This window comes from Megascapheus bottae, chromosome 4 (genome assembly GCF_031878675.1).
Source record: "Megascapheus bottae isolate mThoBot1 chromosome 4, mThoBot2.hap1, whole genome shotgun sequence".
Classification (NCBI taxonomy): Eukaryota; Metazoa; Chordata; class Mammalia; order Rodentia; family Geomyidae; genus Megascapheus; species Megascapheus bottae.
The window spans coordinates 76,268,341-76,290,238 of NC_143512.1; the positions used below are offsets into that span (position 1 = coordinate 76,268,341).

At 43.3% G+C, this 21,898-nt stretch overlaps 1 protein-coding gene and 1 pseudogene across 1 annotated transcript in view; one reads left to right on the top strand and one right to left on the bottom strand.

Moving 5' to 3' along the window:
* LOC150064652 (unconventional myosin-X-like) overlaps positions 1-21,898 on the top strand; it is a 101,268-nt gene that overhangs the window by 38,269 nt on the left and 41,101 nt on the right. The window contains exon 2 of the mRNA XM_090332106.1: positions 2,758-2,856. Coding sequence (XP_090188232.1) covers positions 2,758-2,856 — 99 coding nt within the window. The remainder of the gene's footprint in view (positions 1-2,757; positions 2,857-21,898) is intronic.
* LOC150064653 (selenoprotein K-like) lies at positions 4,685-5,360 on the bottom strand (annotated as a pseudogene).

Genomic DNA, 21,898 nt, shown 5'->3' on the forward strand with positions numbered 1-21,898 from the left:
TGTCTTCAGAAAAGTTTGTTATTTGAACTTAACACTCCAGTATCCATCTCAGAGATTAAAATGAGAACTTGTGTACGCTTTAAGAAAATATCTACATTAGACCCAAACATGTTTTACTTGTGTATAAAGGCAAGTTTTACTCAAATCAAATATTGTGAGATTTCTTCATATGTTAGGTTGCCTCTATTGCATATTAAATTATCAGCCTTATTTAACAACAGCAGAATGTAATGGCTTGCATATGGGAGGCATAGTTTCTTCCCCTCTCTAACTTGGAAGCTCTGGGAAATGTCTGCCTGTGACTTGGTTTTCAGATGCTGTGGGTGGCCTCTTTTGGGGTCTGGGCATATGTGTTTGGTTCTAACAGAGTAGAGGTAGGAAGATTGAGGGCTCAGAGAAACCACCAAGAACAATCTGTGCCGAAGGATCAGGTTCGGGGTTTTACTTTGTAATCCAGATTCTGTGAAAATTGTGAGTTTTTAATACGTTCATAAAGAACAAAGAGAGTGTCTTGGGAGCATTTATTGGAGACCTGGAGGACTGGTCGGCAGGCTCTAGATTAGAAATTGCAGGAAGCTTGCTTCTAGGGAGCTCTTCACACTTGCTGAAAACTGACCTTTGGCCATGGAAGCTGAGCTGTATGTTTGATCCCTAGGGCTGTGTCAATAAAGGGCTGTGAGGTGCTTTCAAGGAGGGGTGGAAAGAGAAGCAGGAGGTTCAAAGTGAGGAAAAGGGACTAAAGGCTGGCCTGGCCACTGTTCCCTGTGCAGCTTTGTTATAGTACCGGTCACAATTTACAATTTGGTAATGTACAGGAAAATCTTAATTTCCTTTTCCTTTTTTTTTTTGGTGGGGGGAGTGTATGCACATATTGGGGCTTGAAATTTAGGGTCTGAGCACTGTTCTGTGTGTTTTTGCTAAAGGTTAGGGCTCTACCAATTGAGCCCACAGCTATTCTTCCAGCTTTTTGATTTTTTGGTGTTCTTATGGACTTTCCTGTCTGAGCTGGCATTGAACCTTGGATCTCAACCTCCTGAATAGCTGGGACTACAGGCATTAGTCTCCAGTGCCTGGCTGACTATACGATTCGAGTAGACTGGGAAACAGAATGTGGAATTCTTCGGATGAAAATGACGTGGGTAAAGGCCACAGCAAACAGAAAGCTGTTGGGTTCTGGGATGGAGGTTTACTCTCAGTCTTTCCTCATTTTAACCTCTTGTGTACAAAGTACCATATTCTGTGATTCTGGAAGTCTCCTGATATGTAGGTGTGCCCATGCGTGCCAGTGTTTCAAGGTTGCCGCAGTCTACGATGGTGAAATTAAGAGGGTAAAAGAAGCTGCTCAGGCCCTTGGCAGCCTCTTTCTGGGCCATTACTAGTAACACAGTCAGTGTATGGAATAATATTTGAGAGAATCATTGTAGTAGATGCCTAAAGTAGATGTTTTTGGGGGAAGCAGCTGTTTGTGAATAGCGAAATTAAGATTGGCACCTGTGTCATTCTGTCCATCCTTACTGGGGTCTCAACCCAAAGCTAGAGTCCAAGGTCCGTGACTGGGCACCCTTAGATTCTTGTGTGTTCTTTAGGTAGACAGGCTCAGGGCTGATGTCAGAGCAGTTCTCGCATGCTCAGTGCTACTGTCACCTTCATGGTAGACAAGTAAAGAATTTAAGATCCCTGTAACATGGAGATTAGATGTGTCTGCAGAGGGCCGAGAGAGGGGGTTGTAATGGCATGCCCGGACAGTGGCAGAACTCACTGGGAACAAGTGAATCAGTCAAGGGACTGGGTTCATTGGAAGCTTGGGGCCTCCAACCACCATGATCTTTTTGGAAATGCTTCCAGAACCTTCTGAGCACATGTCCCTTCTCATGACCCAGGTGAGGGTCTAGCTGATGGGGCCCCAATTGCTGTCGTTCAGCTGGAGATTAACAACAGCGGTGACAGTGAATGCCTGGATGGATTTAAAACCAGGAATCAGAAACTCTGGTCCTGGGAATTCCAGTTGGTGTACGTTTTGGATTCAAGTAGGACATCAAGGGAGTGGTCTGAGTTGTGTAGCTTTTTTACTTTTTTGGTGCAAGTACAGGGGTTGAACTTGGGACCTGGGCATTGATCCCGTATCTTGTTTGGTCAAGGCTAGCAAGCACTCTAGCATTTGAACCACATCTCTACTTCCATTGAAGATAAGAGTCTCCTGAACTTTCCTGCCTTGGCTGGCTCTAAACTGAGGTCCTCTCATCTCACAGGTGCAAGCCGCTGGTGCCTGGCTTTGACTTGGAAGCATGGGGGTACCAGGTCCCAAAGGGAGCATTGTCTCAAAGACAGTGGAGCAGTGTAGTGGCCTGGTGACATTTATAGTTTGGTTTCTGGGACCTGTTTCTCTCCCCGCCACCCTCACCTCCCATCCTTCCAGTCTCTAGGGCCTGCACAGTTGCTCTGCCTGTAAGCTTCAGTCCCATTTACGAGATGGGGATGTAAGGGTATCTGGCTCAGAGGGTACTTGCGTGGGGTAGGATCCCACAGCTAAATCACTAATGTGGTGGGATCATGGTAGGATCACAGGGGTTGTTGTTTGCTTTTGCTATGGATGGAAGTCAGTCTGTCTGTCTGTCTGTCTGTCTCTCTCTCTCTCTCTCTCTCTCGTCATTTGTTTTTATCCAAAAGATTGTTGTTGCTGTAGTTTTTTTTTTTCCTGGTCATTTTGAGAGTAATGCTTTGTCATAGCTAAAGTGTATTGGTTTGTTTGTTTTACAGGGAACGCGTGTCTGGCTGAGAGAAAATGGCCAGCATTTTCCAAGTACTGTAAATTCCTGTGCAGAGGGCGTCGTCGTCTTCCGAACAGACTATGGTCAGGTAAGTACAGGTTCTCAGTGTCATCCTGACATTTTGTTCTACTGCCCCTGGGCACACATGCCTCTCCTGCTCACACCAGTGTAATAACACGGAACCCCGAGGCCAGTGCACACTTTGTGTATGTGTGGCACAGGTGGTGTAATCCTCCTTCAGACTGACCCAACCAGTCTAGAGCAGAAGACTTGGCACTTGCCTGATTTCCTTCCCAGATATTTTTTGCACCTTTCCTTTCTTTTCAGTGGCATGCAGATAACAGATCAAATGGATTGGGCTGGGAGAGTGGGCTAGTAGTGGTAGAATGCTTGCTTAGCATGCATGAAGATTCTGGTTTGATGCCTTGGTATCATATACACAGAAAAAGCCAAAAGTGGTGCTGTGGTTCAAGTGGTAGATCTGTAGCCTTGAGAAAGCCCAAGGACAGTGCTCAGGCCCTGAGTTCAAACCCCAGGATGGGCAAAAAAAAATGGTCAAATTGATTTATATTTGCTGATTAATTCACTTACCAGTGTCTTCCATGTTCATAATGTCAGAATACCCTAGAAGGCATACATGATTTATGAATGAGAAATATTTTTGTCACAGTGAGGGAGGCCAGGAAATTGAAGGTCAGGGTGGCAGCTGATTGTCTACTGAAGACTGGCCACTGCTCCTGAGCCAATTTATCCATCTTGGCCAGCCAGAGAAGGTCTGTTGGTGTGTGAGGAGACTACCTCTGTTGATGCCCACCACTCTTTAGTATAAATTGAATGAAAAGTCCTGTCATGGAATATAAATACGTACATCCCCAAATGGACTCACTTGAGTATATGTTGATGATTTTGAGATTAGGCTATCATCTCCATTTTGGTGCCAGAGCTGGGGACTGAGAAGTCTCCTTTAGCTTTTTCATTCAAGGCTGGTACTGTACTGCTTGAGCTTCCGGCTGCTTTCTCTCCCCCCACCCCTCTTCTTTTTCCTCCTCCACCTCCTGTTTCCTCCTCCTCCTCCTCCTCCTCCTCCTCCTCACTGTGCAGGCAGTATCCAGACCTGTTTTGATTGCAACCTGATTTGCAAGCCCTACATGTTCCTGCCACTTTCTTTGACTTTTGGTAACCACCCTTTCTTCCGTGTCTGTGATTTGATGACATCAGATGTATCACAGAATTGGAATCAGATAGCATTTCCCCTCTGTGCCCAGCCTGTTTCCTTTAGCCCAAGGATCTGAAGGTGCTGTGGCCTTTTCCATGTGTACCTAACCTGTGCAATAAGGGCTCCTCAGGACAGTTCCACCTTTCCTTGGGACTCCGGTCATGTACTGTGATCCCTTCACCCTTTGCTGGCCTCGGTGAGAGCAGTCAGCTCTGAGTGGAGGGGGTGGGTGCTGGTGACATTCTTTCATCATTTGGAAGAAGTTTTGAGTTTTGAACTCAGGCTTCATGCAGTCCTCTATCTCTGAGCTATGCCTCCAGCTCTGTTTTTACGTTCTGGCTCTTTTTTTGATTTCACTTTTTTTTTTTTTTGCATAGTACTGAAAGACAGTATAGTTTATTTATAAATGAAAACAAATGAACAATGAACAGCATTTCAGGAATTTTAAAAAAGGTGACACTAACATCTCTTGAATATAGTACAGTACAGCCTTTGTTTTCCTCGGGTTTAGAGGTTTTAGATTTATTATGTATCAAGGTTCAGAATCAAATTTTGCAACCTAAACATATTTACTTATTAAAACTATATTAATACTTTAATAAACTATACAAAAACGATGAGGCAAACATGTGTATTTATAGGCAAACGTGTGTATATTCAGGCCAGATTCCTGAGGAGAGAATTCTCAGTGTGACGTCATTCACCTGTGAGGACACAGAGCAATCCTGTTCAGACATACACATTCATCTTATCCAACACTGTCAGCCCTCCAGTCTTGATCTTTTCCTTCTAGGAACGTGCATGTCAAGGTGTCTGCTTCTTAGAGCAGACATTTACCTTCTTCATCCACCAGCCATTGGACCAGGACTCGGACCACAAAGGTGGTTGATTCGGCCCCTTCTTCGGGGAGGGTTTCGTGGTAGCCATCTTCCATCATTGTATCTGGAATCAGATGATAGCCTCTTCCTTTCTTCACATCTTGTTGTAGCAGAGTTTTGAAAACAAAACAACAAGCTCAGCTATTCCCCAGAAGAAATCTGTTATAAAAGATAATCTCCATGGGGATTGACTCCAGCTGTCCAACACTTGCCCATTCGAGATGTAAACCATCTTGCTCTCGCTTCCCAGCTTCAGATTGACTAAAACCAGGATTCACTTTTTACCCAGGCTTGGGCTGGACTGTAGTCCCCATTTAGGCTTCCCAGATAGCTATGAACCACCATGCCCGGCTGTTGGTTGAGATGGAATCTTGTAGACCTTTTGCCCAACTTGGTGATACTATCAGACTGTGTTAGGGATATGGGTGTTTCTAGGAAACAAAGGGAAAAGTAAGAGGACTTCCAGAAATTTTTTCCTCTGGCCCAGAGTGAGGCCCTGAGTTTAAGCCCTGATATTGGTATGAATAAATGAATGAATGAATGAATGAATGCGTGGCATTGGAGACCAGGTAATACTATGAGTAACTGTAGTACTTCCATGGATCCTCAGCACAAGTAGATGCCAAGAGCCTCATGTCCCAGGTGAGGAAAAGCCTTGCCTTCTTCTTGAATTGACACTCGGCCAGTTTTGCATTTCACTTTAACATTTGCACTACTCTAGATTGAGGTGGGGAATAGTCCCCTTTGACTTCGAACCTATGTTACATTCTCTGTGAAGTACTTGCTGATGGAATAATGAGCAGGGAAATGGCAGGCTCAGCAACAGGCATCTTCTGTGACCTCAAACCCTTCCTGGAGCTCACAGCTTGCCCACTTTGTCTCCTCACGTTAGAAGTAAGTTGTCTGCCTGGACAACAAGCTGTAGACTCGGTGTTCGAAGAAGTGATTTTGTTGTTGTTGTTATTGTTTTGTTTTAATGTCCTCATTCCTTAGAGTGCAAAGAGAGCTAAAAGATCAAATTTGTCGCCAGGTGCTGGTGGTTCACACTTACAATCCTAGCTACTTAGGAGGCCGAGATCTAAGGACCCTCATGGTTTGAAGCCAGCCTGGGCAGGAAAGTCTATGAGACTCCTGTCTCTAATTATTCACCAAAAGCTGGAAATAGAACTGTGGTTTAAATGGTAGAATAGCTGCCTGGAGGAAAAAAAGCTCAGGGACAGTGTCCAGGCCCTGAGTTCAAGGCCTGGGAGCTACAAAAAAAAAAAAAAAAGAAAGAAAAAAGAAAAATCAACATTGGGACAGGAGTATGGTCCAAAGTAACATGGAACATTTATTTTTTCTGGAATATTTAGGAGGCTCTTGGGTCAGCCATCTGGCACCCCTCAGGAATGCTGTGGAATTTTTTAACTTGGAGAGATTGAATTGTTATCTTTTTCTGGAAAAACTCTGTTTGGATTGCTCTGAAATATCTTAGCAGTGATATTCCTTTACCTAGTTGTAGTGTAAAGAGTATTCAGTATTCAGCAAGTTCATCAAGATTTACTATCTTCAAGGAATATAGTTGTAAACTGTCTTCAGTTGGGGTCTTCCACAATGGTAGTTACTGGTTGGGAACTTAATCATCCAAACCTCTAAGTAGTTGTGGACTCATCCCTTTTTATTTTATTTGTAAGAAGTATGATTAGATTTGGCTTTAGGAGTTACTCTCATCTTATGAATCCATTTAAAAAGCCATTGGATTCTTTCAAGAGAGAGTCAGGCTTCAGTTGCATGAGATTTGGTAGTAATTACTAACATTAGTAATTACTAATAGTCACACCTCTCACCCAAAGCCAGCTCTGAACTTTCTAGTTTGATCTTTTGTTTTTGGCCTGTTGGAGTTAATGCGGTATGTCTAATGGTGTGAAACCTGTTCATGGGTTTGTTATCTGGGTGGATTTTTATTAAATTTCTTTGATGTTTTCATACTCTTTTTGCCCTGTCTAGCTGCCTTTGGGGGAGGAGGCTTAGGGGGTTCCACACTCGGCTTTCTTGCTTACAGCTGGCACTCTACCATTTGAGCCACAACCTCCAGCCAGGTATTTTATATTAATTGGAGATAGAGTCTGTTCTCCTTGGGCTGAACTGTGACCCTCAGATCTCTGCCCTGAATAGTGAAGATAAGAGGAATGAGCCAGGCCGGGAGTTTGGCCTAGTGGTAGAGTGCCTGCCTAGCATGCACGAAGACCCAGGTTCGATTCCTCAGGTACCACATACATAGAAAAAGCCAGAAGTGGTGTGGTGGCTCAGGGTAGAATACTAACCTTGAGGAAAGTCCAAGGACAGTCCTCAGGCCCTGAACTCAAACCCAGGACTGGCAAAAAAAAAAGAGGAATGAGCCACCTAGCACTCAGTTATAGCATTTCTTTTGTCTTTTCTTTTTTCCTTTTGGGTTTTCCTGGGTTGATGACTTTTTGTGTTCCTGGATCACCATGTGAGCATGGGCAGTGTTGGGGTTTTTTTGGTCTATGTGTATGTGTGTGTGGGGGTGTGTGTGTACATGTGCATGCACTAGTACTAGGATTTAAACTAAGGAATTGCACACTGTTCTTTAATTTTTGCTGGAGACTGCCACTCTACTGCTTGAGCCATGGCTCCATTTCCAGCTTGTTTGTGGTTAACAGAAGAAAAGAATCTCACAGACTTTACTTCCTGGCTGATGTCAAACTGTGATCGTCAGGTCTCAGCTTCCTGAGTAGCAGCTAGGAAGGAGTAGAGTATAGGTGTGAACCACCCACTGGACAGTGCTTTGACCTCTGCCCGCAACCTCCTCCACGGTACCATCCTGCACAATCCTATTACCAGAAGTCTCCACCAATCAGCTGGACTCCTGGACCTGGACTCTGGGGCTGGCCAACAGAGCAAACCCTCTGCACCAGGAGGAACCGGAAATCTTGAACTCATTATTGTCCAAGTCTAGCGGGACAAGGCAGATCTGACCGTGGAAGTCTGGTGGCAGGTCCTAAGTACTCAGCTGAGTTAACTTCATCCCAGAGCTCAGGAATGCTATGATTGTCACTGCCCGGAGGCTGCATTCCAGGCTGCAGGAGAGCCAGCTGTTGGGCAAGGCAGCTGCCTGACGAGGAGGCAGCAGGAGGAAACCAGTGTCATCACTAGCTCCTTCTATACCCACATGGGTCGTGAATGAACAGCAGCTGGCCAGGCCTTCAAAGGGGGCAGCTAGAAGAGGGGCCTGCAAGGGACTCAAGAACAGCACCACCCAATTGTGGGCAAAGTGGGGACCAGAGGGAGAGATAGCCTAACTTGTGAAGATGGAGGAAAAAGGCATTTGGGGGCAGTATTTGTTATACTAAAATAGAATCATTCGAAACAAAGAGAACAGCTCTTTCTAGTTAGCTGGCCTGGACATGATTCTTTTCTTTATTATATTTTTTAATGTGCATCCTCTTTCCTTCCCAGTCTTTGCAGTCTTCTTCTTACTATTATTATTTTTGTATGTAAAAGTATTTTTATTTAATAGGGACAGCTTGCTCTTTTTTTTTTTTTTCACGAAGAAAGGAACATGAAGGTTGTTCACATTTGGGCCCTGTCTGGATGTCATGGTTCACATGTCCCTTGTACAACAATCGTGGCCTTAATGGAATTTAACCTATGGATTCAGTAAAGCCACTTGAAATCACCATTTATGGTCAGAGGAGTTGAAGATCTGCAATTCCTGTGGGTCTGCCTCACTGCACATTTTTGTCTGTCTTTCTATTTACCTACTTGCCTATCTACCAACCCACCCACACACCTACCTGCCTACCTATTTTGGTACCATTCCTATGACTTAAATTCATAGCCTGGGTGCTATCCCTGAGTTTGTTTTGCTCCAGGCTGGCTTTCTACCACTTGAGCCACAGATCTATTTTTGGTGATTAGAGGTAAGCATCTCAGAGACTTTTGTACCTAGGCTGGCTTCAAACTATGGTCCTCAGCTCTCAAGACTCCTGAGTACCTGGGATTACAGGCATGAGCCATTGGTAGCCGCCCCATTCCCCATTTTGGGGGGAGGTCGTTCATGGGGCTTGAACTCGGCCTAGATGCTGTTCCTGAGCTCTTCAGCTCAAGGCTACCCCGCTACCCTTGAGCCAAGCCCCACTTCCCATTTTCTAGGGGTCCTTTTGTGCCTTGGCTGACTTTGAACTTTGAGCCTCAGATCTCAACCTCCTGAGTAGCTAGGATTATAGGCGTGAGCCACTGCACCCAGCTCTAACTCCCCACTTTTAGCTTGGTGTTATTTCAGCTTATCATTGGCAAGTTATTATTTTAAGGCAAGAATTTTGGTGAAAATTCTTTCAGGAACTTTCAGGAATGTTGTACAGTAAACATTTTCTTCTATTTGCATTCCAATTGGGAAACAAACAGTAACTCCATCCAGACTTTTGGTCATTTTTATTGTAATTCAGTTGTTATTAACAGCTGTAACAATCCTTCAGGGTTTTTTTCTTTTTTTCTGATGGGTTTCTAAAGGATTTATCATGATTAGTCTACAAATATTCAGATTTAAGTTGAAAGGGGGAAAAATGAATAAATATAGGTTTTTTTCCTTTTTGGAGCTTGGCTTTTCTCTATTATTTTTGTGCATACTGTTACATTTATCATAGGACATGTTTGTGTAAATTACATAAAATATATCATTTTATGTAAATTTCACATTTAACCAGTTTTAAATGCCTAGTTTAGTGGAAATTAATTACATGCATGATTAATTACATGCACAATGTCATGCAACCCACTCTTACTACCTACTTCTAAAGGATTTTTAGTGGTAGTGGTGAGGAGGGTAGTATTGGCGTTTGAACTCAGGGCTATGCACTTGAGCCAACCCTCCAGGCCTTTTTTTCCCATATATTTTTTTATTGTAATTAATAGAAGGATTACATTGTATTCACCAAATAGAAGGTGCATGACTTCACAAACATTGATACCCTTTCTCACGTCTTAGTCCCGATTTCCTTTTCTCCTCCCCCGTCCCCATCTTGTTTTCCCCCCTTCCCAATCCTATTTCAAATAACCAAGCATATATACCATATATCAGATAACAAGGTGAAATACTGTAACAACATGAGATAACCAAGGGACAGCAAAAGAGATGAGAGATAACGTACATTAAGGACAACAATCCCTTATTATATGGCTTTTGTTTCTATAACCCCTACAGTCCTTTTTTGCTTTTACCTATTTTTCAGGTAGGGTCTTGCATTCTTATCTGGAGTCTATTCCTACTGTGTAGCTGGTATTACAAGTGTGTACTACCACTGCTTGTGTAGGAACTCTTTTAAGTTTTTGTACTGGCTGGCCTCCAACTGAGATCCTCAAATCTCTGCCTCCTTGAGTACTTAGGATTACAGATATGAACTACCACTGCACCTAATCCTTCAAAGTTTATTAATCACCTCAACCCAAAACATTGAGGTTAATAATTAGTAATTTGTGGATGTTTATTTTAAAAATAACTTTTTTCTTAGATGCTCCTACATGTACTATTTAAACACAAGTAAACAAACAGAAAAACCAGCCTGAGCCCAGACATGGTGGCTCATGCCTATAACTCTAGCTACTCAGGAGACTGAAACCTGAATGAACATGCTTCAAAGCTAGCCTGGTTTCTTAAGAAATGAACAATGTCAAGAAAAAAATGCCTTCATAGATGGCTAATGGAATTTATCGTAGCAGCCTGAGCAGACTAAGGCAGACTTTTTTTTTTTTAAAATCTCCTTGGGAAAAATCAGCATTGCTGGTGAGAACCCAGGGTAGGGCCATGGATAAATCAACAGCAAACTGGCCCCTTTGAAAAAGCAAGAGATTCAAGTGTAAGAGCAGCCTATCTGGCAGTTTCCGTCTAAGCAGTGCACAATGCCTGTTACCTAGAATTGCAGCGGAAATGTGAATTGCTACTTTTTATTTTAGACTGTCTGATTATTGCTACTTTTTATTTTAGACTATCTGATTATTTCCCCCTACAGGTATCTAAGAAATCAAACAAATTACTGCTAGGGATCAAATCAAAAAGCTTTATGTTATGGCTGGGTGTAGTGGCTCACACCTGTAATCCTAGCTACTCAGGAGGCTGAGATCTGAGAATCTATGTTCAAAGCCAGCCAAGGTACTAAAAAAAAAGTCTGTGAGGGGCTGGGAGTTTGGCCTACTGGTAGAGTGCTTGCCTAGCATGCACAAAGGCCCAGGTTTGATTCCTTGCTGCCACATATACAGAAAAAAGCTGGAAGTGGTGCTGAGGCTCAAGTGGTAGAGCTCTAGTCTTGAGAAAAGTCCAAGGACAGTCTCAGGCCCTGAAAAAAAGTCCATGAGACTCTTTTATTTCCAATTAACCCCCAGAAAACTGGAAGTGGGGCTGTGGCTCAAGGGATAGGATGGTAGCCTTGAGCTGAAGAACTCAGGGACAATGCCCAGGCCCAGAGTTCAAGTCCCCCAACCAACACAAAAATAAATAAATAAAAGATTAAGTATGACTCAGGGCGGCAGTGTCTCACATACTTATAATCCTAGCTACTAAGGAGGCTGAGATCTGAGGTTTGGGTTTCAAAGCCAGCCAGGACACTAAAAAGTATGTGAGACTATTTCCAATTAACCACCAGAAAACTGGAAGTGGCACTGTGGCTCAAGTGATAGAGCACTAATGTTGACATGCCCAGGCCCAGAGTTCAATGCCCCACCCCCACAACTGACAAAAACAACAAATAAATAAAAGAAGATTAATATGATGCTCTATGCAAATGAAACCTCAATTTGGAAAAAAGTACCATCCAGACAGCTGTTTGCATTGACAGGACACGTATAGTAGCATGGCAAAGTCAGTAAAGCTGTGGAATTGATCCCGTGTTTAGCCTCATAGGAACACAACCAAGCCAGAGCCTCACAGCCTGTTTCTGTATGGCCTACAAGAAGGGTGGCTTTCTTGATATTTGGGAAAATCAACTGAAGAATATTTGCGAACACATGAAAGTTGTCTGAAGTGCAAGTTTCATCATGTTTCATTAGGCCAGTACCCTGCCCTTTCCTTGGCCATGGCAGAGCTGCAAAACCTAAAGCAGCAGCCATCTGGCCCTTTGTGGAAACCTTCACCAACCTGATCCAAAGTATCTGTGAGATTCTTATCTCGAGTGAGCCCCGCCCAAAAGAAAACACAGAAGTGAGCTGTGGCTTAAGAGGTAGAGTGTCCAACTTGAGCAACAAAAGCTAAAAGACAGTGCCGAGGCCATGCGTTGAAGCCCCTAGGACTGGCACAAAATAAAAAACAAAACAACACGAACAAAAAAAACCTGAGCAGCATCAGAACCCCCTGGAAGCCTTATTAGACATTCACTCCTGGGCTTCAACCTAGACTTTGTGATTCAGCCAGCCTAAGACAGAGCCTGAACATCTGCAAGTTCTTGGGAACAGTGAATGAGGCTGGTCTAGAAGCCACACTTCGAAAACACATTTGTAGGGCTTGGCAGACTTGTTTTGATGTTTGTTTGCCTTTTTTTCTCCCTCACATCCAAGTTCTGTACATACAAACATGTAATCCATGCTCTTCCTCACAAAGCATGTTCTGTGAGAACACAGGTGGTCACTCTGGGCCAAGTTCCTTTTTGGACTGCTACAGACATAAAGGAACCATTTTCACCCAGTGTTTTGTCAGAGGCAAGACATAGTCTGGAGAGCTTGGCTTTAAATACTAACACCTGTCCGTGGTTTAGTCTGTGGGTTGTTTTTAGGGGTTGGTTTTATAGACAGCCACTCCCAGGCACAGCAGAAGTGGTAAAAGATGGTGCATTGTGTGTGAATTCCAGCCCAACACATTACCACGGAAAATCCATGCTTTTCTTCAACCATTTAAGAAGCAGGCTCATTCCTGCTTATATACCTGGAAGTGTTGATACAGCTTGACTCTGATGCTTATTGCAATAACTTCTGCTATGTGAGGCCAGTGCATGTTCTCTTTTGAAAAGGATAGGAATTTGTAGACTGTTTCATAGTTCGCTTTCTATCTGATACCTTCCTTTGTCCCATTGCTTATACAAGCTGACAGAACAAAACCAAGCAGTGGTCCAGGAACCACTGGTTTCTGGGAACTAGGGTGAAAAATGTAAAGCAACACGCAGGAGTGTAAACAACCCCTTGAGTGTGCTGCCTGTCCCAGCCAGAACCCAGGAGCTAAAGGAGATCCTGTTGTGTCAGACTCACCTCTTCTTGTACTTGAATGACTCAGTGATAAACTTTAGCATACTCTCAGGAACGCCTTTGGAAGAAGTCTGTCTGTGGAATTTGGCTTTTAAAATCCTTGCCCGTACATTTTCATGAATTTGTTTATGATAAAAAATCTTGGCAATATGGCACACTACAATGTGTAAGATGATTTTGATTATTCCCATGAATTATTGAGTGTGTGTGTGGTGGGGGAATACCCCAAAGGGTTTTCTCCATGGAGACTTTTATAGCTGGGATGTGCAATCTCACAGAAAACTTCAATGTTAGATTTATAAATTCACCACATGAATTGTCTTAGAAATTCCAAAGATGGTAGTTTCAGAGGGTAGACTGCCTTCAGTCAAGCTGTGCTTTAGGTGTTCCAGATGGCTCTGGGAGTGATTTTGAAATAATGAATTGTGTTCCTGCATCTTGCAGTGAGGGTAACAGAGTAGCTCACCCTGGAGAATTCAACAAATATTTCAGTCTTCTGGAATGATCCTCTGTGGTGCAATGGATCGTCTTCCTGCCATGCCAAAGTTCATGGAGTTTTGCTACAAGCATCTGCCTTGGCTCTCACACACACAGCTAGTGACAGATGTTGACTGGTGGAGCCCAGAGACTCTCAGCCTTGTGACAATGGCTTGGAACATATGCTGTCCCCAGTTTCAGGAAGCTTTTGCAACAAAGGACTCGAAAGAAACCTCACCTCCTGGGATTGCTGCCAGCATGGCTTTGTAAAGGGCAAATCCTGTCCGATTAACCTAATTTCCTTCCCCACACTGGTACACAACCAGAGTGCTTATAATTGTAGCTCTTTTGACTTGATCATTATTTTTCTTTCCCAGTATAAAGTATATTTCCAATTAAAATTTGAAGATAGCTCACTTCATTTTTTTTTCTATTTATCTTCCTCCACACGCAGGACTTAACTTGCTTTTGGAAAATAGTCCATGGCCCTGGGCCTTACTGGCTGGACTTTTTAGAACCCCACACAGCCTGGCACTGGGAGTTCACACCTGTATTCCTTGCTACTCAGGAAATCTGAGGAACATGGACAGCCTGGACAGATCACTGTGGAAGATTCTTTTTTAAATTAATTAATTAATTTCTTTTGGTCGATCATGGGGCTTGGATTCTGGGCTTGGGCACTGTCCCTAAGCTCTTCAGCTCAAGGCTACCACCCTATACCCGTTGAGCCACAGTGCCACTTCCAGTTTTCTAGTGGTTAATTGAAGAGTCTCATGAACTTTAATGTCCTGGCTAGCTTTGAACCTCGAGCCTCAGATCTCAGCCTCCTGAGTAGCTAGGATTACACGCGTGTGGAAGATTCTTATCTCCATTTAACCAGCAAAATGGAAGAAGTGGTAGAGTGCTAGTCTTGAGCCAAACAGCCAAGCAAGAGTGCTAGGCCTTGAATTCAAGCCCCAGTATGGGCACCAAAGCAAAAACAAAACCACAAAACCACACACACACACACAATACAAAAACACCACATATTTAGATGTCTCCTGTTTAGGACATTCTTTTCAGGGAGGTAAATGCCTTAAAGAAAACAAACAAGTCCTACTATCACAGAAAAGCTAGGAATATATGCCACTGGCACATTGCTGTGTTAGATACAGACCTTAAAATGGTTTGCAGATGTTGACTGTAGCCAAAAGCAAAAGCAGCTGAAGCCACATTTTAGCACCTAGGATTTGATTAGTTAATAACTTTCATAAGTTTGTCCACTGTCTGAAATGCAGTAGAACAGAGGCTTATTTGCGTCCTAATTCACATCTGTAATTCACACCCACTTACAGTGTGGATCACTCAGCTCTTAGTATTTCCAAGGATTCATGTAGTTGACATTAAATTTGGGAACATTTTTCATTACTCCAAAAAGAACCTGTGTACTCCTGGCCCATCATCCCCAGACCTCCCTCCAGGCCTTGGCAACCACTGGTAGTTCTGCCTATTCTGAACATATTGTGTAAGTAGAGTCATGCAGCATGCAACCTTCATGTTTGGCTTCTTCCACTGAGCTTAATGTTTGGTCCATTATGGCCTATGCCAGTAGCAGTATTTCATATCTTCTTTTTACAGTTGAATAATATTCCATTTAATGGAAATGTCAAATTTTATTTAAGATAGTCTTTTAAATTAGGAAGAAGCCAAGTGCAGTGGCTTATGCCTCTAATCTTAGTTACTCAGGAGGATCTGAGGATCACAGTTCTATGTCAGCTCATGCAAGAAAGTCCAAGAAACACTTATCTCCAGTTACTGGACGTGGTGTTGTAGTTCAAAGTGGTAGAGTGCTAGGGACAGCACCCAGGCCCTGAGTTAAAGCCCCATTACTGGCCAAGAAAAAGTGGGGGAGGTTAAAACCGAAGAAGGGCTGGCCCCATATATAGCCAATTCCCGGAGGATTCATAATAGGAAAATATATTGATTTGTAAACTTCAGATCAGAATTACGGTTAGGAACAAGGAGAAGTCTAACATGCATTAAAAAAATGGCTCACACCTGTAGTCCTAGCTACTCAGGAGACTGAGATCTGAGGACCAAGGTTCAAACCCATTACACACACGCGCGCACACACACACACACACACACACACACACACACACACAACCTGTTTGAGATCTTCTGCTTGAGCACTGTTTCTAGTTATAGTCTACAGTGAAAATAGGAACCTCCCTCCTGCCCACCCAGTTCTGAGGCAGCTGACAGATTGGTAAGGCCTAGAAAATGAGCCTTGCTGCAAGCCCAAGAAGGGGGGGAATGGGTTATTTGGTCATGAAGATGCTAGGTGTTTAAGAGGTTCGATGTCTACTCTTACATAGAATGTATGGCCTGCCTCTATGGATGGGTAGTCTGGATGGGAGAAGAGAATGTAGTGCATAGGACATCATGGCAGTGGATGGGTGGCAGCCTTTGAGGAGCAGCTGGACATCAGGAAAGCCATAGGTGGTATATCCAAGGACTGCCAGGATCTTTCTCCTAAGCAGGGGAGAGAGTGTCATGACTTTCTCCTTTACATGATAGTGTTCTCCTCATCTCAAGGGAACCTTGACTGCTGCAGGTAGTGTAGACATTTATCTGGCAGTGTTGTAGAGCACAGGGAGGATACAACTTCAAGTCAAGAATAATGACATGATAACTGACCATGGCTTTGATATTATATAACAGTGTGGGGGGAGGGGTATGTGTGGAGGTGCATGTGCAGGCACACATGTGTGCTGGTACCTTTTCATTTAAGGTTACTGATCTTACCACTTGAGCCACAGCACCATTTCAGCTTTTTCCATGTATATGTTAGCAAGGAATCAAACCCTGGTGCATGCTAGGCAAGCACTCTACCACTAGGCCAAACTCCTGGCCTCAGTCCCATTTCTTTTCTTCCCTCCCCTCCCCTCTCCCTCCTTTCCTCATTTCCCTTTCCCTCTCTTCCTTTGATTACTGCAGATGTGCCAGGCAAGTTCTCTACAACTTTGAAACACACCCCAATTCATTTGTTTGTATTTTGTTTTTGAGAATAGATCTCTCCAGCTTTGCCCTGTCTTTCCTGGAACTCTAGAGCCTCCTATCTTCCTATCACTGAGATTACAAGCATGCACCACCATGCCTGGCCACCATTCCCATTTTCTAATTTCTAGTTTTACCCTCACTTCCCAACCTAGGGGAGGGGGAAAGAGTGGGTGCAGATCACTGTTGTTCTCCTAAGCTCTTCTCTGGCTGCCTGGCAAAGGCTTTTGCTGAAATTCCTTGAAGAAATTCCCAGAAGACTTGCACATTTTAAATCTAGTATTTATTGAAAGGGTAGAAGAGGGAAGGGCTTTAGTTTGGATATGTCTTTTTCTATGAGTAACCAGACTTAAACCAGACAGCTTAGATCCAGGAAGAAATCAGAAGAATTTGGGGGTAGAGGGAAGACTTGTTTATAGCTCAAGCTTCATTTGGTTATGTGGTCTCTTCTGCTTGAGGTGCAGCTAGTCTAGGCCTGGAAAATAATACAGACAACCGCAACCCCTCCTGTTTTCCACAGGCTGGCTGGGATGACTGCAGGGGGTCACAAAGCCATTTGATTCAGGCAGGCACCCGTGGCTCAGGCCTGTAATCCTAGCTACTCAAGAGGTCAAAATCTGAGGATCAGTTTGAAGCTAGCCCAAGCAGGAAAGTCCATGAGACTCTTATCTCCAATTAATCACCAAAAAGCTAGAAGTAGTAGAGTGCTAGCCTTGAGCAAAAAAATTCCAGTGACGGCATCCAGGTCCTGAATTCAAGCCCCAGGACTGGCACAAAATAATTTTAATTCATGTCTGAAAGCCAGAGGCAAAAATGTGAGCTATTATTTAGTATCAGCTGCCTAATAAACATTTATAAATGGAGGCATGTAGGATGACTCTGAAAATAAGCCCGTCAGTAATCAAGGAGCTAATCTCCATATGCATAGAGACACCTACTTTTTCATGTATTCAGAGAAAACCTTTCTGGTACATGCCTGATTAGACCAGTGAACAGTTATGAGTGACCTGTAGATTGCACTTTTTGTTCCTTGGTGATTTTTGTTGGAACCTGTAGTTAATTTCATTGCTTTTCATGTACCTAAAGTTATATACAGACTTGGTTTTGATCAAGCTTTACAATGTGTTTTCTATCTACTGGCCATCCATCCTAGCCAGCAATCAGCAAATCTTTCCTGATTTCTTCAACTAAATTAACCCAGTGATATGATATATTAACATACTTACTGAAATGTTATTTTTTTATGTTTGTGGCATTTGGCTTATACCCACTGGAGCAAATTAAAGAGAAATCTTGACCATGATTTTGCCTAGTGGAAGAGTCTAGAAAGGTCCCTGGCTGCACAGGAGAATGAGGTCATATATATGGAAGCCCCCTCAAATGTTATGGTTCTTAAAATATGTTCATTCAGTGAATCACATTTTGAGTCTTGCGACAACCTTGGGACCCTACCTTCAAAATGTCACTGCTAAGCATCTGTTGATTTCCATCTCTGGTACTTCTTCAGAGGGTCTTTAGAGCCCTGTGCCCTACCTGCCCCGTGAGCTGAAGCTAAAGCCAGGACGGGATCTCCTAAGGCCACCATCTGGGATGTCATTGCAGTTTTCTTTTTACAAAGCATGAAATTTCAGGTACAGGTGGCCAAGAATCCTAGCTGCTCAAGAGGCTAAGATCTGGGATTGCAATTTGAAGCTGGCCCAGGCAGAAAACCTGTGAGAGTCTTACCTTATAAGTGGAGCTTGTGGCTTCAGCGGCTGAGTGTTAATCTTGAGCCAAAGAAGCTCAGTGACAGTGCCTCAGCCCCTGAGTTCAAGCTCCAGGGTAGTGCAAAAAGCAAGCAAACCAAAAAATAGCCTACTATTGCACGTGCTTACTCGGTAATCTAAAGACACAAACAGTCACCAAGGAAAGCAACGCCAAGAAGAAAATACAAAACAGAAAAAAGCAAAAGGAAAGCTATAACTGACTCACACATGTAATCCTAGCTATTCAGGAGGCAGAGATCTGAGGGAGTCCATGAAACTGTCTTTAATTTTAGTAAAACGTTGAACTGGAGGTACATCTCAAATTGTAGAGTGCCAGTCATAATCAAGAAAGCCTGAACTGAATGAGACCCTGGTATTGTCCATCAGCTAACCCCCCCCCCCACCACCACAGTTTGAGGCTAATCCAGAAAAAATCCTCAAAATCCATCTGTAAAATAAGCAACAAAAAGCCATGCCAGAGGTATGGTGCAAGTGGTAGAGCATCAACCCTAAAAGCAAACTGAGCAACAGTGAGGTCTTGAGTTCAAACCTCAGTACCATTAAAAAAAACATACATACACACAAAAAGCAGTTTATATTTTGCCTAAAAGTCTTCCTTTTTCTCGTTCAGAAATTCTGTGTCTAAAATGGCCATTAGGATGAGACTTGTTGAATAAATAGTTTAAATGTTGGTCTGTGTTACTTTGTGTAAAGGGAATCTAAGCCATCTGGACTTCTCATGCTTTTATTATAGGGGCTGTGCAGTCAGAGTGTTGGGTCAGAGCAGATGTTTTCAGCCCACTCTCTTCATTTCTTTTGTATGGGTTGGCATATATTTTAGCGGCACTGAAATGTTGAAAACATTTCAAGCCAACTTGGAGAAGAACAAAATAAATTGAACCAGTTGACTGGTTCAACTATTTTGTGAACAAGGATCCTCTGAAATAAGTACATTTATTTAACACCATTTGGATGTGCCTCCAGATTTGTTGTTCATCTGGTCTTTTTTTGACCAGATGTTGAACGTATGTCTAACTCATGAAACTATAATTTAGTTTCAACAAGAAGAAAATGTCCAGTGGTGGAATGTTCATGAAACCTCACGGCTTCCTCTAAACAGTCTCTTAATGGTTGGTCTCTTGGGTTTTCTTGCTATCTGGTACTTTTGTAGGTTCCTATTTTATTGTGCCAACATAGACAAAGGTTTATCATTCATAAATATTTAGTCTTAGCTGATGTCTGGGTAAACGTTATTCATAAAATTGTACCTAAACTCTATCTTGTGAGAGTAAAAATACATTTTGAAGTTATACTTCAAAATGTAGGTTAAATCCTTGATCCATATAGCAGTCAGTTTGGCACTGATAGCTCATGCCTGTAGTCCAGCTACTCAGGACACTGAGGCCTGGAGGATCATGGTTTGAAGCCAACCTCAGTGGGACTATTTCACTATTTTGAGATAACTTGTTTTTGAATTTGAAATGGTGATGTTCGCGCTCTGGGGTTGGTCAGAGGGTTTCCGGTGTGCCTGCTGGTATGACTGCTGGTCACATGTCCCCTATTATAGCATTTGACTAATTTTTTTTTTTTTTTTGCCAGTCCTAGGCCTTGAACTCAAGGCCTGGGCGATGACCTTGGGCTTTCTCAAGGCTAGAGATTTACCACTTGAGCCACAGCACCATTTCTGGCTTTTTTCTGAGAAATCAAACCTGGGTCTTCGTGCGTGCTAGGCAAGCATTCTACCACTAGGCCAAACTCCCGACCTCATGTCTCCTGTTATAATATCATCTCTGTACACATGACAGACTCTGCACCATCACCTTGACACCCCCCCCATCTGCCCCCTTTCCACCCCAGCCATGTGATCATGCAGTTCTTTGTGACCTCCAGCCCCTCCCTTCCTCCTTCAGCTAATGTGACAGCTCAGTGCCACGACAGCACATGAAAGGAGCACTTTTTCATGATGACAAGAATCCGGGAGAATTTTCTCAGGGCAGGAAACATGCAGAGCCAGGTGGAGCCCTTCACACTTGAGTGTGGAGGAAAGGAAGTGAGGACATGGCAGGTCTGTTCTGGAACATTGTGTTTCATAACCAGGAGTGATGGTTGGTCACCCTTGGGTGACTTCAGGGTGGTTTTTAACATTGGAGAAAACTGGTTGTGATGAACAATGCATCCTAATCCTGTTTACAGTCTTATGACAAAGACAGTAATGTTATAATTAGTCTGCTAGTACCTTGTCATTCTCTTTGGCCTCATTTCACTTTGAAAATGAAATAAATGTCCAGCCCAGGAAGGCAGCTTGCCAAGAGCACTTAGCATCTGCTGTTCTTCAACACCTGGACTGTGTGAGTTGCTGGTTCCAAAACCTATAATGGCTACATTCAGGAATTCTAGGGGACCAGCATAGACTGGCCCCATTTTTTCTCTCTCCAGAAAAAGCATTTAATAAACATTGCCATTATTTCTCTCTCTCTCTCTCTTTCTCTGCGCACGTGTGTGTGTGTCTGTGCGCGCACACATGTGTGTGCTGGTTCTGGTATTTGAACTCAGGGCTTGGCTGCTGTCCCTGGGTTTTTCTGCATAAGGCTAGGGTTCTACCATTTGAGCCACAGCTCTACTTTTCTTTTCCTCCTCCTCCTCTTCTCCCCCCCCTTCTCCCTCCTTCCCTCACTCTCCTCCTCATTTTTTGGTAGTTAATGGGGATAAAAATCTCATGGACTTTTCTGGCTGGCTTCAAATAGGGATCCTCAGATCTGAGCCTCCTGAGTACCTACAATTACAGATGTGAGCCACTGGTAGGCACTGGCTTTCCTTTTATAAAAGACAACTTGGCACATCCAAATGGAAAGACCTGGTCTCAATAAGACAACCTTTTGTTTTGTTTTGTTTTTTGGCCAGTCCTGGGCTTGAGCTCAGGGCCTGAGCACTGCGCTTGGGTTTTCTCAAGGCTAGAGCTCTACCACTTGAGCCTCAGCACCACTTCTGGCTTTTTCCATGTATGTGGTACCAAGGAATCAAAGCCGGGTCTTTGTGCATGCTAGGCAAGCACTCTACCACTATGGCAAACTCCCGGTCCCTAAAAGACAACCTTTTAAAAGGAATAAATTAAGTATTTTTTTTTAAATTTTAACTCCATTGTATTTTCCATTTGGCTACAGAATAGTCATCTCAGTTGAGGGTTTGGAAATTTTTCAGGCCTCAGTACAGTTCCTTGTCCTGTCTCAGGGAAAGGTTTATGTCTACAGCTGGCACTTAGGTCATCCTCTTAATAATTTAACACAAGGTTTGGATCATGTTAACATATCAGATTAAGGCATCAATTATAGCTTTGCTAAGATAATACTCTAAATCACTGTGTATGAAAGAGGACATTCTTTTGCTTGAAAAAAAAAACTCACTAGCAAGTTAAGTTTTACAGACATGTAAAGAAAGGTGAGCAGGAATCCATGCCTTCCCTCCCTCCTCTCTTCCTTTCCTCCTGCCTTCCTTCCCCCCTCCTTCCTGCCTTCTTTTCCTCCCTTCTTCCTGCCCTTCTTAGCAGTACTA